The sequence below is a fragment of the Phyllobates terribilis genome, unplaced genomic scaffold (assembly GCF_046119375.1).
Source record: "Phyllobates terribilis strain yellow unplaced genomic scaffold, ASM4611937v1 Scaffold_1__5_contigs__length_1240528914, whole genome shotgun sequence".
In the NCBI taxonomy this organism is placed as follows: Eukaryota; Metazoa; Chordata; class Amphibia; order Anura; family Dendrobatidae; genus Phyllobates; species Phyllobates terribilis.
This window is the reverse complement of record NW_027362761.1, coordinates 451,841,541-451,861,571: the sequence shown is the minus strand read 5'-3', so window position 1 is coordinate 451,861,571 and position 20,031 is coordinate 451,841,541. Positions and strand designations below refer to the sequence as shown.

Sequence of the window (20,031 nt, the reverse complement as noted above, 5' to 3'; positions counted from 1 at the left end):
TTTTTTTATTCTATTTTTTTGCATCATTATGGGGACAGCCATCTTGCTTGAATCTCTATTGATAGCACACAGAGATACAGATTACATCAGTCACATGGACCATAGTAAGCAATAGACAAAATCTGACTTATTGATTCCTATGTGACAGTTTTCTAGGTATGCACTGTGTCCTGTACAAAGGTCATTGTGGAGCAAGGGAAAGGAAGCAAGTGCTAACTAACAGCTATTGTGACTGGTGTGATCAGTAGTGTTCACCATTATTAACTGTATCTGTGTCAAGAGCATGGCAGTACAGTTAAACCCAGCAGTGAAGCAGGGAGACAGGTCTTCCCATCCTACCGCTTTCTGTTCAGGAAGCTATAGGACTGCAGCCCACAGAATAGCAAGGGCATGCACAATACATCAGAGCCCTGCCGCAGGTGGCATGATGGCATCACTGTGACGCCCCGACCTGACGATGATTGTGCCGACAGACACACTAAGATGCCTTAGTTGAGTATATAGTTTTATTTTAATACTTATAGGGGGCTGTGAGGAAATTATACTGTGTTGGGGGTATGGGGATATCATACTGTGTGAGGAGACTAGGGAGTATTAGACTAATTGGGGCTGTTGGGTATTTTACTGCATGGCTACATCATGTTTTGTGAGGAAGATTGTTATTGTATATGGTGGTGGTAGGGATTCATCAGACTGACTACTGTATGTGGGGGGTCTCAGGGGACATTATTACTGTATGTGGGAAAGCTCATAGGCCCATTATTTCTGAAAGTTGGGGGGACTCTGGGGACTTCATTATTGTATGTCTGGAGGGGGAATTACTACTATTCATGGGGGGACTCAGGGGACATTACTACTTTTGATGAAACACTGTGGGAATTATTAATTGCTAAGGAGACCCTTGTGGGATATTATTACTTTTTAGGGGTATGTCAGGAAATAATATTCAGTGTTAAGTGAGCACTTAAGAGGCATTATTACATTATAAGGGCGCTCATGGTATAGTAGCCATCAAATAGGCACACAGTAGATATTATTAATTTCTAGGGGGCAAAATGTGGGCACTATTACTTTCTAGGGAACTTACAGAGAGTTTTATTTTATCTTTGGGGGGGATTTTTACCATCTAGAAGGCACAAAGGGGGCCACAGAGGTTCACAGGGTTGGATATTATTATATGTGGCACTAAGAGAAGCATTGTTACTAGGCCACACAACAGTTGTTTGGCAGGTAATATGGCAGTCGGGGCTCAGGATTGGGGTATCAGTAGGATGAGGAGTTTATGCAGGTTGGGAATAGATGAGGATGGTGCTAGAAATGTGAGAAGTCAAATGTGTAGTTGCTGTAATGTCTAAAGACGAGTGCTGGTTGATAGAAGTTGTCATGTCGGTCTGGGTCAGATGGAAAAGACGGGAAAAGTGAATGACTCCATCAGAAAGAGCGTCAGCTGTAAGTGACTATCGGTAAATGTACTGTAATCGTATGTTCTGGACTGATATATACCACTATACAATCACAGTATGGCGGTAATATATGTCTTGGTCTTTTATGGTGATTTATTTTCAGTAACAGAATGATCATCTGCTGAAGTTCCCCTTTACCCTTATGAATAGGGTAGCACTGCAGTTGTCGACATGGTTTCCTAGGTTAGGGGCCCACTCAGATGTGTTCTGCCTTACTTGTGCTGAACCGCCTAGCTATGCCTCTGGGTATGATCCTCTGTTATCTATATATAGATATTATCTATTATTGTAACCCTGTAATGATAATGAAAGGAATTCTGAAAAGATATGTACAGAACAGAAATTATCAGCCTAATATTAAAGGGGTTGTCCACTACCAGCACAACCCCTTCTCAATCTGAATGTTTGTCCCAATTAAAATAACAACACTTCCCTTTCCAGCAGTGTCGGCACTCACATTCCGGGGCTCATGTGAGGTCGTTGTGTCACGTGAGTTCTGCGCCCAGTCAGTGCCGGTCACTGTCCCTGCCTTCAGACGATTAAGTAATAAAGAGGAACCTGACACAAGAAATTCCTCAAAAATAAAGGATGATCCTTTCCTAAATAGAACACAGATATACAGCACCATGGAGGGAGTACACATGATCAAATTCATAAAACAATTCCAGAGTTTATTAAATACACCAATAATAAATGCATAAAATAAGAAGAAATAATGTCCTCCTGACAAAACAGCAGGCGGCGGTGAAACGCGCGTCGAGGTGTCTTCTAGCCAATTTATACATCATGGCCACAGGTAATTATTACCAATAGGCTGCTGTAATTGATCAGCGGCCAATGATTGGTTGCAGTGGTCACGTGACATAACTATGTCACCTGACCGCATGAAGTCACAGGCAGACTCGGTGTTTTCTGTTTTTAATTTTGTTTTGTTCTGCAGGGCTAACAAGAAGAGTTTGTCAAAGTAGATAACCTCTTTAAATATAAATCTTGGTTTAAACAAAACATAATTTTCTGACGACACATTTCCTTTAACCCCTTTAAAGCCCAGGGCGTACTAATACGTATCTGCGCCCTGGGACTTAAGAGCCTAATACGTATTAGTACGCCCTGTTGATTTTGCCCACACACAGGCTGATTGTCACAGCTGACACCCGGTGCTATGTGCTGTGATTGGTCCCGCACCACTCTCGGTACATTAACCCCCGAAATGCTGTGATCGAAGTTGATCGCAGCACTGCGGAAGTAAGCGCCGATACTCACCTCTTCCCCGCCGTCCCGCACTGTCTGAGGCCGGGTTCCGTGGTTGTCATGGTGACCCGAATGTCGTCATGACAACATCCGGGTCACCAGACAACAGGTGCGCAGTGCATGACCAAAGTATCTTCTGCATCTGCAGCGCTAACAGACTGTACAGCACAGGGATGGTGCTCCATCCCTATGCTATATAGGCGATCAGAGTAAAAAAAGTGAAAGTCCCATAGTGGGACAAAGTATAAAAGTAAAAAAAAAGTGTTAAAAAATGAAAAAAAAAAATGTTTAAAAATTTGTAACAATATAAAAAAAAAATAAAAAAAGTAATCCACCAAAAATAAAAATATAATGTACCCATCAATAACTATTATTATGAAAAAAAAACAACAAAACAATAAAAGTACACATATTTGGTATCGCCGAGTCCGGAACGACCTGACCTATAAAACTGTTCCACTAGTTAAACCCTTTAGTGAACACGGTAAAAAATAAAAATAAAAAACGAAGCAAAAAACAATGCTTTATCATCATACCGCCAAATAAAAAATGGAAGAAAACGCGATCAAAAAGATGAATATAAATAAAAATGGTATCGCTGAAAACGTCATCTTGTCCCGCAAAAAACAAGCTGCCATTCAGCTCCATTAGCCTAAAAATAAAAAAGTTATAGGTCTCAGAATAAATCGATGCAAAAAAATATTTTTTTTCTATAAAATAGCTTTTATTGTGTAAAAGCGCCAAAACATAGAAAAACGATAGAAATGTGGTACCGCAGTAAATGTACTGACCCAAAGAATAACGCTGCCTTATCAATTTTACCACACACGGAACAGCATAAAAAATTAAAAAAAAAAAACAATTCCTGAATTTTTGGTTTTTGTTTATTCTGCCTCCCAAAAATCGGAATAGAAAGCGATCAGAAAATGTCACGTGCCTGAAAATGGTACCAATAAAAACATCAACTCATCCCGCAAAAAAAAAGTCATCACATGACTTTGTCGGCCAAAATATGGAAAAATTATAGATATCAAAATATAGCGATGCAAAAACTAGATTTTGCAAAAAAATGCGTCTTTTAGTGTGTGACAGCTGTCAATCATAAAAACCCGATATGATTCTGGTATCGCTGTAATCGCACCGACCTAAAGAATAAAGTCGTCTAATCACTTATACTGCACGAGGAACGGCGTAAAAAATAAACTCTAGGGTTAGGGTTAGGGTTGTGCTAGGGTTGGGGTTAGGGTTGTGCTAGGGTTAGGGTTGGGGTTAGGGTTAGGAGTGGGGTTGTATTAGTGTTGTGCTAGGGTTAGGGTTGGGCTAGGGTTAGGGTTGGGCTAGGATTAGGGATGGGCTACGGTTAGGGTTGAGGTTGGGGTTAGGATTAGGGTTGGGCTAGGGTTGGGGATTTATTAGGGTTGGGGTGTTATTAGGGTTGGGGCTAGGGTTGGGATTTTTTTCAAAAGTAAAAAGAAAAAGATAACGATATGGCGACTAGTGTTGATCGCAAGTGCTCGATACTTGAGTTTGCATCGGGTGCGCACTGAGTATCGCGGGTGCTCGAGTGACCGCCCCATATGCTTTGCGGCCAAAAATACCTCGCGGGGATTGCCTGCCATGCACGAGCATTTTTTTGGGTGTCTAATAACCGTGAAACATGCGGGAGGGGACTCGAGCATGTCACTCGAGCACGCGTGATACATGGTGCATACCTGAGTACCCGATGCAAACTCAAGTAGCGAGCATTTGCGCTCAAAACTAATGACAACCTATTCAATATGATGACCTAATGTTATTAAATTCTGTGTCGTACCTCTGGGTTCAAAATGTTCACTATACCCCTTGATAAAATCATTGAGGGGTGTAGTTTCAAAAAATGGGGTCACTTGTTGGGGGTTTCCACTATTTAGGCACATCAGGGGCTCTCCAAACGCGACATGGCGTCCGCTCTCAATTCCAATCAATTTTGGTTCAAAAAGTCACACAGTGCTCCTTCGCTTCTGAACTCTGCCGTGCGACCAAACACTGTATTTTCCCCACATATGGGGTATTGACTTACTCAGGAGAAATTGCACAAAAGTTTTTGGGGTCCATTTTTTCCTCTTACCCTTGTGAAAATAAAAATATTGGGGCTAAAACTTCATTTTTGTGGAAAAAGTTTGATTTTTTTTTATTTTCAAGGCTCCATGTTATAAACTTCTGTAAAGCACTTGGGGGTTCAGGGTGCTCACCACACATCTAGATAAGTTCCCTGAGGGGTCTAGTTTCCAAAATGTTGTCACTTGTAGGGGGTTTCCACTGTTTAGACACATCAGGGGCTCCCCAAATGCAACATGGCGTCCGCTATTCAAATGGCGCTCCTTCCCTTCCGAACCCTGCCTGGTGCCCAAACAGTGGTTTTCCCCCACATATGGGGTATCTGCTTACTCAAGAAAAATTGCACAACAAACTGCATGGTGCAATTTCTCCTGTTACCCTTATGAAAATGCAAAATTGTGGGCTGAAAAACATTTTTGTGGGAAAAATGTGAAAATTTTATTTTTACGGCTCAATGTTATAAACTTCTGTGAAGCACCTGGGGGTTCAAGGTGCTCACCACACATCTAGATAAGTTCCCTGAGGGGTCTAGTTTCCAAAATGGTGTCACTTGTGGGGGGTTTCCACTGTTTAGGCACATCAGGGGCTCCCCAAAACGCAACATGGCGTCCGCGAATTATTCAAGCAAATTTTACATTCAAAAAGTCAAATGGCGCTCCTTCCCTTCCAAACCCTGATGTGCGCCCAAACAGTGTTTTTTCCCCACATATGGGGTATCTGCGTGCTTAGGGGAAATTGCGCAACAAATTTTGGGATCCATTTTTTCCTGTTACCCCTGCAAAAATAAAAAAAAATTGGGTCTAAAGTAACATTTTTGTGAAAAAAGTTAAATGTTAATTTTTTTCTTACACATTCCAAAAATTCCTGTGAAGCACCTGAAGGGTTAATAAACTTCTTGAATGTGGTTTTGAGCATCTTGAGGGGTGCAGTTTTTAGAATGGTGTCACTTTTGGGTATTTTCTGTCATAAAGACCACTCAAAGTGACTTCAAATGTGATGTGGTCCCTAAAAAAATGGTGTTGTAAATTTTGTTGGAAAAATGAGAAATCGCTGGTCAACTTTTAACCCTTATAGCTCCCTAATAAAAAAAAAAAAAATTGGTTCCAAAATTGTGCTGACGTAACGTAGACATGTGGGAAATGTTATTTATTAACTATTTTGTGTGACATATCTCTCTAATTTAAGGGCATAAAAATTAAAATTTTGAAAATTGCTAAATTTTCAAAATTTTTGCCAAATTTCCGTTTTTTTCACAAATAAACGCAAGTGATATCGAAGAAATTTTACCACAATCATGAAGTACAATGTCACGAAAAAAAAATCTCAGAATCAGTGGGATCCATTGAAGTGTTCCAGAGTAATTACCTCATAAAGTGACAGTGGTCAGAATTGTAAAATTGGCCTGGTCATTAACGTGCAAACCACCTTGGGTAGTAAAGGGGTTAAGCTCCCTTTTTACCACAAAACAGGCAAAATTTCACATGCAAGTCTACATTTAAGCAGGAGATTTGGAGCTCAGTATCAGAAAATCAGAGATGAAGATTATAAATATTTATTCAGAAGTCATTAATCTCATTTGGAAACTTTTAGAATAAAGGGGTTATCCATCCTCAACAGAAAATGTACAGGCAGCAAGGATGGTAACTAAACAATAGAATTATTCATACTCACCTGCTCCAACCCCTCTGGGATCTTCTGGGGCTTTACAAGGATACAAGAAGCAATGATTTCTAGTTCTTTGTCACCTCACTGCTGGGGCCTGTGACTGGCTACAGTGATCACATGACTGGCACATCATGTCATTAAAGACACATTTGATCAGATATACAACCGCTGTAGTCACCTAACTACTGCAGTTATATCACAGGCCACAATAGTCTGGTGACCCAAAAAGTTACAACCTGTAAAGTTTGTGTTGAGGAAAACAACCCCTTAGAAAAACAAAACAAACATATAGTATTCAAGGGTAAAAACATTCACTGTGGTTTAATAGCGTGTTTTTTTTTTAAATATATGACACTAATGGACAACCCCCTGAGTTAATGGGACCAGGGAGGTAAAAAAAAAATTCCTTGATCGGCGCCACTCCTTCATTGCCCTATGTTGCATGCTCTGCCAGTCTGTTGCAGTAGTGGCTACAGTTCCAAAAAGTGAGTTTTGCTTTTTTAAATTTTTTTTTCACCATCCTGGAACCATTAATAGGGTGTTGTAAAATAGCGGGCAACCCTTTTAATGTATTACAATAGTGGTTTATTTTACAAAAGTACAAAATAATACAGGTCAACCTTGGCACAGCAAAGTTCTAGAAAATTTCAATAAAAATTATATAATTGTATAAATTATTATTCCAGGAGAATATAAGAAACTTTGCAATATATCTTATCAGAGAATCCTGCTTCCCTGCCCACTTATCAGCCTCTTTTTCCCCTCCCCTTGCCTCATATTCTTATTATCTACTCTTAAAAAACCCTCTACACCGCTGTAGCTTCTATCTGTATGCTTAAAAGGGATGGAGGGCAGAAATCCATCCTTGTGTACTGTGGTGTGTGTGAAAGAGATCACAGCAGTCACTCTTCTCCCACCAGCTCAGAGTGGATTGCAAATTAAGAAATAGAGTATGCGGATGGAAAAACTGATGAAAATGCAGGATGCAAGTACTATAATGGCCACGTATAGTGTTATTCCTCATGTACACACAAGACAGCTTATTCTGAAAACTTGCTTGAAATTAAGGTTACCTATATATCGTCACCTATAATTGTAAAATAAAACTTACAAGGTAAAGACTTTTTTCCATTCTGGGTTTAGGTTCTTGTAAACGGTGTGTGTCATCAGACGGTCATTGTTCAACTCTACTACACAAAATGGGTCACTTTTACCTGCGGAGAACAAAAGAAAAGCAATTAATGACAAAAACCACATATCCAATTCACCAAGTTTAAAAATAACAGAAGTCTGATATACTGGTATATAGGAGCAAGAGAATATGCTACTGTTTACAATTTGCAATGCTAATTCAAAAATATTGTGCACAGCCGGTATTAAGATATATATAAAATACTAGAAATGAACGCACTGATTTGATGGAAATCAAATTTATGTTGAAGTTTGAGATTTGATTTGCATAAATTGCCTAAATGTTTGCTACTATTTTACACATTGCAGAACATTGCGATAGCCAGGGAAGGATCACATGAGTTTGGGCAGGCATCCCCATAGCGCCCTAAAATTATTACATTACATGGTACAGCACAGCCAATCAGGATGGACTATAAAGACCTGTATAAAAGCAGAAGCAGGAAATGCAGCAATCATTTTGTGGTGAATCTGGATAGTGAGAAGACGTCACAGCTTACAGCTCTACATAGAAATAGAGAAAAAAAGCCAACACTGAAGAAACTGCACAAATAGTGTCTGTGACAGCACAGCATTGAAAAATAGTGTGTGAGGAAAAGAGAATAGTTATACAGAATATATGGAACTCTTACTAGATGGGGGTGCTCAAAAAGGGTTCCACATCTAATAATAAAAACTAAAATGGTACGTGGCACTCCAAAGAGAAAATTACATTTGAAACTTTGTCAGGCAATCCAAACAAAAATTGTAATGTTTTGGTCCCTATAACTGGACCTTCATCAGACACGGATTGCTGCTGGATGATTAGGGGACAAATGCAGAGACATGGACATGGTCTGTCTCAATGATACAAACTTTCAACTGTAAAATACCATATTGGACATGACTATAATATCCACTCTTTGACATTGAAATTGAAACATGAAGAATTATGAAAACCACAGGATCAATAGACATGCTAATGATATGCAAATAATGAAAAAATATAAACAAAACATCTCAATTTATTCAGTAAGGCATATGAGTACCATACGCAGAACAAGCAATCACATGCCTGGCTGCTATCAATGATGTTATTAATGGTTGTCTGAGCAAAGTTTGGAGAAACAGTAGCACTACATTTTCATGAGGCTGGACATAGGGTGTGTGACCTAAGGTGGTTAGTTGTGGAGACAATTATTTGAAAAAAAGGCACAACAAATAGAGAAGAAACATCTCCATGGGTAAACATTTTGGATTTATACATTGGACACAGTATGTCCAAAAGGAATGAATGAGAATTGTAAGTTTAACTACTAACGTAGATTCTGCCACCTTACATCATAATTCCAGGAGTTGGACTGGTGTGACGTGTTCCCTTGTGGGTGTTGCCACATGGCCTAGTCAGATTGCAAGAATGGCGAGTAGTGATCCATTCTGTACAAGTGAAATTAGATGTAACATACCAAGTCTAAGGCATTAAACAGAGTCTACACAAACCTTCAAAAGGCGTTTGCAAAACATTGGGCTATGTGTCAGACGTCCAGCTACAGGTAATATGACTCGCCCCCTGGGCCGTGGGGCACTCGGAGCCGGGCAATAGGGAGACGATGGGGGTAGTAGTGGCAACCCGGTCCGTGGCTCAGGGTGGTCAGACCAGTGGCAGTCCTTTATAAGTTTTTAAGTAATGTCCGACTACGCCACCCGTGGATTGCGGTCAGTGCTAACCGCCGCTGCAGTGCAGACCTCTGGGGCAGATGTAAAGGTGCAGCTCCGAATAGTACAACTCCCCACGGGAAGAGTAGGGCCCCAGGGCAGTGTATGATGGATGATGGAGGGGATGATTCCAACCGCGTTAGCCAGGAAACGGAGGCCTCTTAAACAGTTCAGGGTCTTTATTAGAACAGGTAAAACGACCCAGAAACAGGCCCGGCTAGGAGGGGGCCTGGATGTCTGAGAGCAAGTGGGAAGTTGGCCCTGGTCAAGGTGAGGGTGTCGGCCTACCGTGCTCTCTGTGCTCCTTCTGGCTATTTCCCTTCTGGTAATGTAACAGCCCACGTTCCTGAGCTCACCGTGTCCTCTCGCCCGTATGGCTTGCAACTTGGGTCCCTTGCTACTCCCGGCCTGGTACGGCTCTGCAGGTCCCTTCTGCTGTGGCGGAGCCTCCGGGCTTCTTAGGCCAAGTAACATACAGTCCCCTGCGGACTGGTTATCTGCTGTAGGATGTGGAATCCTCACAGCCTCAGACACCAAAGTCTGGTGGATTAGTTTCTTTATCTGCCAGGACAGACTCACTTCGCCTTTTGTCCCTGGCTCGTGGCTCTCCTACTGCCACACGTCCTCTTAGGCTGCAACACAACTGTCTGTCCCTGCTCTGGGACACCTCTCAACCCAGAGACAGGTTGTCCAGTTCTCCCTAACCCTGCCCCCAGTTCCAGCTTTTATAGGGGCAGCCTGCTCCCCCTACTGGCCTGGGACAGGAGGTGTTGCATGCTAATGGCCCTTGACTAGAGGACCTCCCCCTTGCTCTCAGACACAGCTTTATTATACATTTGTGGCATCCAGGCCAGGGTGACACAAATACATTGACCCAACTCCACTGCTATCAAAGACTATCATGGTGCAGAGCAAGATGGCAATGGAGGTTGGAATGGAAGCCTTACTTATTCAGTGCTTAGTCTCATGTTTGTCTTGGATGCAATAATAGCTGGAGATTGGTCTGGAACCCAAGTGGGCAAAGACATGAAAAATCCTTCATGAGAGAACATGAAAGTGTCCCAAGAGTAATTTTTCAACACGACAACAACAGACTACATGTTGCTTATGATACTATGAGCAGCCTGCATGGCTTAAACATGCTACCATGGCCGGCAGTAACTCCAGATTTGTCTCAGATTGAGCACATTTGGGAAATCATTGGTCATCATTTGTAAAGGGAGCTGCCATCAGGGGACATTGATAATTTGTCTGCCCAAATGCATTCAGTGTGGTAGAACATCGCTCAGACAACCATTAATAACCTCATAGATAGCATTCCAAGACGTGATGCTCATACCGGATACTGGAGAAATGTTTTTAAAAATTTGTTTCCATTTTTTCATCGTTTGCATATCATTATCATGTGATTTCCATGACTTTTCGTTCTGCAGTCCTCTCATTTTGCATTGTTTGATAAAATAAAATAGTTATAAAGATCACTTAAAGATTACCTGTCACTTGCCATAAATATAACATTTTTTGTCAGGTGTAAATGCCGCTGTACATCTGAATCTGCCTTTGTCATTTTTGGTTCCTGGGCTTCTCCATTCTGAACATGTGGTCTTAACCCCTTCGCGACCTTGGGATTTTCCGTTTTTGCATTTTCGTTTTTTGCTCCCCTTGTTCCCCGAGCCATAGCGTTTTTATTTTTTGGTCAATATGGCCATGTGAGGGCTTATTTTTTACTGGTTTTACCATATCGTGTACGGGAAAAGAATTCCAAGTGCAGTGAAATTGCAAAAAAAATGCAATTCCACGGTTGTTGTTTTTTTTTTTTCTTTCCACCTTCACTAGATGCTAAAACTGACCAGCCATTATTATTCTCCTTGTCATTACGAGTTCGTAGACACCAAACATGTATAGGTTCTTTTTTATTTAAGTGGTGAAAAAAAAATCCAAAGTTTGCTAAAAAAAAAATTTAAAAAATTGCGCCATTTTCCGAGACTCGTAGTGTCTCCATTTTTCGGGATCTGGGGCCAGGTTAGGGCTTATTTTTTGCGTGCCGAGCTGACGTTTTTATTAATACCATTTTGGGATAGATACAATGTTTTGATCGCCCGTTATTGCATTTTATTGCAATGTTGCAGCGACCAAAAAAACGTAATTCTGGCGTTTGGAATTTTTTTCTCATTACGCCGTTTACCGATCGGATTAATTCTGTTTTTATATTGATAGATCGGGCGATTCTGAACGCGGCGATATCAAATGTGGGGTTTATTTTTTATTATTTTATTTTGAATGGGGCAAAAGGGGAGTGATTGAAACTTTTATATTTTTTAAATTTTTTTAATATTTTTAAAAACATTTTTTTTAAACTTTTTGCATGCTTCAATAGTCTCCATAGGAGACTAGAAGCAGCAATTACCTGATTGCTTCTGCTACATACAGGCGATGAGCAGATCACCTCTATGTAGCAGAAATGCTCCTGTACTATGAGCGCCGACCACTAGGTGGTGCTCATAGTAATCTTTACATGACAACCACTGAGGTCTGCTGCAGACCCAGGGTTGTCATGACCACCTATCGGTGAACCGCGATCACGTGACGGGGTCACCGATGGGGGGGGGGCTAATGCAGCGCTTCCGGCGCAGCAATGTTAAATGCCGCTGTCAGAGATTGGGGGTCTTGAAGCCTTATTACATAAAAATAGTACAGAGGAGTTTGAATGGAGTAGTAGTTAAGCATGTGCAAAGTTAGGGCAGCACAGTAGCTCAGTGGTCAGCACTGTAGCTTTGCAGCACTGATGTCCTGGGTTTAAATCCCACCAAAGACAAGTTCTGCAAGTATGTTCTCCCTGTGTTTGGGTGGGTTTCCTCCCACACTCCAAAGACATACTGATAGGGAATTTAGATTGTGAGCCCCCAGGGGACAGTGATGATGATGTCTGCAAAGTGCTGCTGCTTTAATGGAGCTATATAAGTTATCATAATATCAAGTTACTCCATTCAAAGTCTATGGGCTGAAGGGAAGCAGTATTCTGCTATCTCCATTGGTCACATAGGCTTTGATTAGAGCAGTATTGCTTGCATGTCGCTCAATTTAATTATCACCTAACTAAAATGAGAAGGAACCCTGTTTTAGAGAATATGGGTGTCCAAGTGGTGTGTTCACCGGACATGAGGCATTTATCCAGAGGATAGGTGATAAATGTTCTTTGTAGGACAAACCCTTTAAACCCTTGATATAGTAAGTGAAGAAACTAAATTTCTTTCTGCCCATATGCACATTCAGTAGCTAACAAATAATACATGAATATTGCCATCCAGTGACCAAAGTTTTGTTATATCTGCAGTATAATTAAGAATTAAAGAGACATTTTTTAGGTAATGGCATATCCAGCGTCGGACTGGTGTGCCTTGGGCCCACCAGAGAAAATCATTCCTGAGGCCCACTATGTAGCTACAAAGAAATAATACAAGCCCACCAATCGTGTGGTAAAATGTGCTAATATTGTGGTGTAACATAAAAACACAAAGGTTCACATTTATCAAAAATGGCAAAATTTGAGCCAAATCTTGTGTACTCACTTCAACTCCATTATTCCATATTTATCAAATTTTACCCCTAATGATAAATTTGGTGCAAATTATTTAACACAACATTGTAAGCATGGTGGTAACACAATTCTCGATGTTAAAAAAAGAGCTGACATCCAGTGTGTCAAATGTTGCACAGTTATATATTTTTGTGCAAATTGCAACTTTTTATGCATGTAAAAATGGTTTTAATATAAATGCATTTGTTCCGTCACTTTTTTAAGACAGCCAGTGCCGGGATAAGGGCGCTCCTCTCCACATGCACATACATAAAATCAATTCAAAATATTAATCCGTTGGCACAGATGAACATACAGTACCAGTACGTCCACAGCAGGATCCGCATGTGTGGAGTTGGCTCAGGAGTGGAGCCCACTTTACACGCCACATACTGCGGGCATGTGCCTGTACGGTTACCATTCAGCTGTGCGCCCCCATCTTGATACTCCTGTGAAATCCAGCATAAGGGCTCCCTCTAATTTTCGATTAAATTGGACGAATGCAATCCGATGAAAAATCGGACCAATCGGACCAATTTATTCCTATGATGGTGTGCTCAGTGGCATTTTTTTTTTCCAGCTCCGATCGGATTGCGATCGGGCTGGAAAGAAATCGCAGCATGCTGCGATTGCATGCTGGATTCAGATCGCACGCACCCATATAAGCCTATGGGTGCGTGTGAAACATCACACTGCACTCAGATATCACCCGAGTGCAGTGCGATTCTCGTCGATGCCAGCAACAAAGGAGATGGAATGGAGAAATTGCTTTCTCCATCCCCTCCGCAGCTGTGCTCCGATCCTCTCTCTGCGAGGGGATCAGAGCACAGAGCACTGACACTCGGCCCCCCCTCGCATCAGAGCAGGAGCCGAATTTCATTAGCATATCGCATCCGATGCTATCGCATCAGATGCCATATGTTAATGGGACCAAGGCCTTAGGCTGAATTCATATGAGATCATTATTTTCACTATATACTGCAATACAGTTACTGTTATATTAAAACATGCAAAACAAGCAGAGGCGTAATGATCGCGGTCATAGAGGGTGCAACCGGGACCAGAACCATGCTTGAGCATGGCCCGCCGACACCAATTTCACCTGGATGTGCATCCTCTGACGCACATTCTGCTGAAATGTATTGTGACGCAGAGATCCGCCGGCTCCCTGCACTGCAGTATACGCTGCCGGCCAATCAGGTGCTGGCAGCATATGTCGGCTTGCCAATGATGGGTTGCACATGGCAGTAATGTCATGCGCAGCCATTGGCGGCCCGGAGAAGTCAGCTCTCAGCTGGGGAAACATTATATCAGGATGGCGGACATTATATCAGGATGGATGACATTATACCAGGATAGCGGACATTATATCAGGATGGCAGACATTATATCAGGATGGCAGACATTATACAAGGATGGGGGACATTATACAAGGATGGGGGACATTATATCAGGATCGCGGACATTATACCAGGATGGCGGACATTATACCAGGATGGCGGACATTATACCAGGATGGAGGACATTATACCAGGATGGCGGACATTATACCAGGATGGCGGGCATTATACCAGGATGGAGGACATTATACCAGGATGGGGGACATTATACCATGATGGGGGACATTATACCAGGATGGCGGACATTATACCAGGATGGCGGATATTATACCAGGATGGCGGACATTATACCATGATGGAGGACATTATATCAGGATGGCGGACATTATACAAGGATGGGGGACATTATATCAGGATGGCGGACATTATACCAGGATAGGGGACATTATACCAGGAAGGCGGACATTATATCAGGATGGGTGACATTATATCAGGATGGGAGACATTATATCAGGATGGGAGACATTATATCAGAATGGGAGACATTATAACAGGATGGGAGACATTATATCAGGATGGGGGACATTATACCAGGATGGGGGACATTATACCAGGATTGGGGACATTATATCAGGATGGGTGACATTATATCAGGATGGCGGACATTATACCAGGATGGGGGACATTATACCAGGAAGGCGGACATTATATCACAATGGGTGACATTATATCAGGATGGAGGACATTATATCAGGATGGGAGACATTATATCAGGATGGGAGACATTATATCAGGATGGGGAACATTATACCAAGATGGGGACATTATACCAGGATTGGGGACATTATATCAGGATGGGTGACATTATTATAGGATGGTGGACATTATACCAGGATGGCGGACATTATACCAGGAAGGCGGACATTATATCAGGATGGGGGACATTATACCAAGATGGGGGACATTATACCAGGATTGGGGACATTATATCAGGATGGTGGACATTATACCAGGATGGCGGACATTATACCAGGATGGCAGACATTATACCAGGAAGGTGAACATTATACCAGGATGGGGGACATTATATCAGGATGGGTGACATTATATCAGGATGGCGGACATTATACCAGGATGGGGGACATTATACCAGGAAGGCGGACATTATACCACAATGGGTGACATTATATCAGGATGGAGGACATTATATCAGGATGGGAGACATTATATCAGGATGGGGAACATTATACCAAGATGGGGACATTATACCTGGATTGGGGACATTATATCAGGATGGGTGACATTATTATAGGATGGCGGACATTATACCAGGATGGCGGACATTATACCAGGAAGGCGGACATTATATCAGGATGGGGGACATTATACCAAGATGGGGGACATTATACCAGGATTGGGGACATTACATCAGGATGGTGGACATTATACCAGGATGGCGGACATTATACCAGGATAGCAGACAATATACCATTTAGTTCAACATTATACCAGGATGGGGGACATTATATCAGGATGGCGGACATTATACCAGGATGGGGGACATTACACCAGGAAGGCGAACATTATATCAGGATGGAGGACATTATATCAGGATGGGGACATTATATCAGGATGGAGGACATTATATCAAAATGGAGGACATTATACCAGGATGGCGGACATTATTATAGGATGGCGGACATTATACCAGGATGGGGGACATTATACCAGGATGGGGGACATTATACCAGGAAGGCAGACATTATATCAGGATGGGTGACATTATATCAGGATGGGAGACATTATATCAGGATGGGGGACATTATGCCAAGATGGCGGACATTATATCACAATGGGTGACATTATATCAGGATGGAGGACATTATATCAGGATGGGAGACATTATATCAGGATGGGAGACATTATACCAAGATGGGGACATTATACCAGGATTGGGGACATTATATCAGGATGGGTGACATTATTATAGGATGGCGGACATTATACCAGGATGGCGGACATTATACCAGGAAGGCGGACATTATATCAGGATGGGGAACATTATACCAAGATGGGGGACATTATACCAGGATTGGGGACATTATATCAGGATGGTGGACATTATACCAGGATGGCGGACATTATACCAGGATGGCAGACATTATACCAGGAAGGTGAACATTATACCAGGATGGGGGACATTATATCAGGATGGGTGACATTATATCAGGATGGTGGACATTATACCAGGATGGGGACATTATACCTAGATTGGGGACATTATATCAGGATGGGTGACATTATTATAGAATGGCGGACATTATACCAGGATGGCGGACATTATACCAGGAAGGCGGACATTATATCAGGATGGGGGACATTATACCAAGATGGGGGACATTATACCAGGATTGGGGACATTATATCAGGATGGTGGACATTATACCAGGATGGCGGACATTATACCAGGATAGCAGACATTATACCAGGAAGTTGAACATTATACCAGGATGGGGGACATTATATCAGGATGGCGGACATTATACCAGGATGGGGGACATTACACCAGGAAGGCGGACATTATATCAGGATGGAGGACATTATATCAGGATGGGGACATTATATCAGGATGGAGGACATTATATCAAAATGGAGGACATTATACCAGGATGGGGGACATTATTATAGGATGGCGGACATTATACCAGGATGGCGGACATTATACCAGGATGGGGGACATGATACCAGGAAGGCGGACATTATATCAGGATGGGTGACATTATATCAGGATGGGAGACATTATATCAGGATGGGGGACATTATACCAAGATGGGGGACATTATACCAGGAATGGGGACATTATATCAGGATGGGTGACATTATTCCAGGATTGGGGACATTATATCAGGATGGGTGACATTATATCAGGATGGCGGACATTATACCAGGATGGGGGACATTATACCAGGAAGGCGGACATTATATCACAATGGGTGACATTATATCAGGATGGAGGACATTATATCAGGATGGGCGACATTATATCAGGATGGGAGACATTATACCAAGATGGGGACATTATACCAGGATTGGGGACATTATATCAGGATGGGTGACATTATTATAGGATGGCGGACATTATACCAGGATGGCGGACATTATACCAGGAAGGCGGACATTATATCAGGATGGGGAACATTATACCAAGATGGGGGACATTATACCAGGATTGGGGACATTATATCAGGATGGTGGACATTATACCAGGATGGCGGACATTATACCAGGATGGCAGACATTATACCAGGAAGGTGAACATTATACCAGGATGGGGGACATTATATCAGGATGGGTGACAATATATCAGGATGGCGGACATTATACCAGGATGGGGGACATTATACCAGGAAGGCGGACATTATATCACAATGGGTGACATTATATCAGGATGGAGGACATTATATCAGGATGGGTGACATTATATCAGGATGGGAGACATTATATCAGGATGGGGAACATTATACCAAGATGGGGACATTATACCAGGATTGGGGACATTATATCAGGATGGGTGACATTATTATAGGATGGCGGACATTATACCAGGATGGCGGACATTATACCAGGAAGGCGGACATTATATCAGGATGGGGGACATTATACCAAGATGGGGGACATTATACCAGGATTGGGGACATTATATCAGGATGGTGGACATTATACCAGGATGGCAGACATTATACCAGGATAGCAGACATTATACCAGGAAGGTGAACATTATACCAGGATGGGGGACATTATATCAGGATGGCCGACATTATACCAGGATGGGGGACATTACACCAGGAAGGCGGACATTATATCAGGATGGAGGACATTATATCAGGATGGGGACATTATATCAGGATGGAGGACATTATATCAAAATGGAGGACATTATACCAGGATGGGGGACATTATTATAGGATGGCGGACATTATACCAGGATGGCGGACATTATACCAGGATGGGGGACATTATACCAGGGAGGCGGACATTATATCAGGATGGGTGACATTATATCAGGATGGGAGACATTATATCAGGATGGGGGACATTATACCAAGATGGGGGACATTATACCAGGATTGGGGACATTATATCAGGATGGTGGACATTATACCAGGATGGCAGACATTATACCAGGATAGCAGACATTATACCAGGAAGGTAAACATTATACCAGGATGGGGGACATTATATCAGGATGGCCGACATTATACCAGGATGGGGGACATTACACCAGGAAGGCGGACATTATATCAGGATGGAGGACATTATATCAGGATGGGGACATTATATCAGGATGGAGGACATTATATCAAAATGGAGGACATTATACCAGGATGGGGGACATTATTATAGGATGGCGGACATTATACCAGGATGGCGGACATTATACCAGGATGGGGGACATTATACCAGGGAGGCGGACATTATATCAGGATGGGTGACATTATATCAGGATGGGAGACATTATATCAGGATGGGGGACATTATACCAAGATGGGGGACATTATACCAGGATTGGGGACATTATATCAGGATGGGTGACATTATTCCAGGATGGGTGACATTATAATACGATAGCGGACATTATACAAGGATGGATGACATTATATAAGGATGGATGACATTATACTAGGATAGCAGACCTTATATCAGGATGGCGGACATTATACCAGGATGGCAGAGATTATACCAGGAAGGTGGACATTATACCAGGAAGGCGGACATTTTATCAAGATGGGGGACATTATATCAGGATGGGGACATTATATCAGAATGGAGGACATTATATCAAAATGGAGGACATTATACCAGGATGGGGGACATTATATCAGGATGGCGGACATTATACCAGGATGGGGGACATTATACCAGGAAGGTGGACATTATATCAGGACGGGGACATTATATCAGGATGGAGACATTATATCAGGATGGGGATATTATATCAAAATGGAGGACATTATATCAGAATGGGGGATAACATACCAGGCTGGGGACATTACATTAGGATGGGGACAATAAACCAAAATTGGGATAATATACCAGGATGGCGGACATTATACCAGAAGGGGGACATGGTTATAGCAATGGGCCCAGGATTATATTATACCAAAATAGGAACATTTTATCAGTCAGGGTACAGGGGACGCTAAGTCAGGGGTGATACAGGTGAGGTTCAGTCAGGGGTGATACAGGGGAGACCCAGTCAGGGGTGATACAGGAGATGCTCAGTCAGTCAGGGGTGATACAGGGGGGGCTCAGTGAGGGGTGATACAGGGGAGGCTCAGTCAGGGGTGATACAGGGGAGGCTCAGTTAGTCAGGGGCGATACAGTGGAGGCTCATTCAGGGGTGATACAGGTGAGGTTCAGTCAGGGGTGATACAGGTGAGGCTCAGTCAGGGGTGATACAGGTGAGGCTCAGTCAGGGGTGATACAGGTGAGGCTCAGTCAGGGGTGAAACAAAAAAATTATGAAATTCTCCCTTAGTGACTGAGCCCTCTCACCCTTTATCACCAATGAGTAAAGCCCCCCTATGACATTCACTGTTGGTGTTGGTAGGGGCTCACTTAGTTATGGGTGATAATTCTGCTCAGCTACATAAATATAACCTTTGGTGAGTGATGTAGCAGGCAGCCATCCATCTCCCTGTGCTTCTTACTGTCAGATTATGACACAGTGGGGGAGGAGCACTGTTACTCAG

At 42.4% G+C, this 20,031-nt stretch overlaps 1 protein-coding gene across 8 annotated transcripts in view; it reads right to left on the bottom strand.

Annotated features, from left to right (window-relative positions):
• The window catches only part of MCTP1 (multiple C2 and transmembrane domain containing 1), a 1,157,412-nt gene that overhangs the window by 496,851 nt on the left and 640,530 nt on the right, over positions 1 to 20,031 (bottom strand). For all 8 annotated transcript variants that reach the window (XM_073678366.1, XM_073678374.1, XM_073678380.1 and 5 more), the window contains one exon: positions 7,588 to 7,690. In XM_073678366.1, coding sequence (XP_073534467.1) covers positions 7,588 to 7,690 — 103 coding nt within the window. The remainder of the gene's footprint in view (positions 1 to 7,587; positions 7,691 to 20,031) is intronic.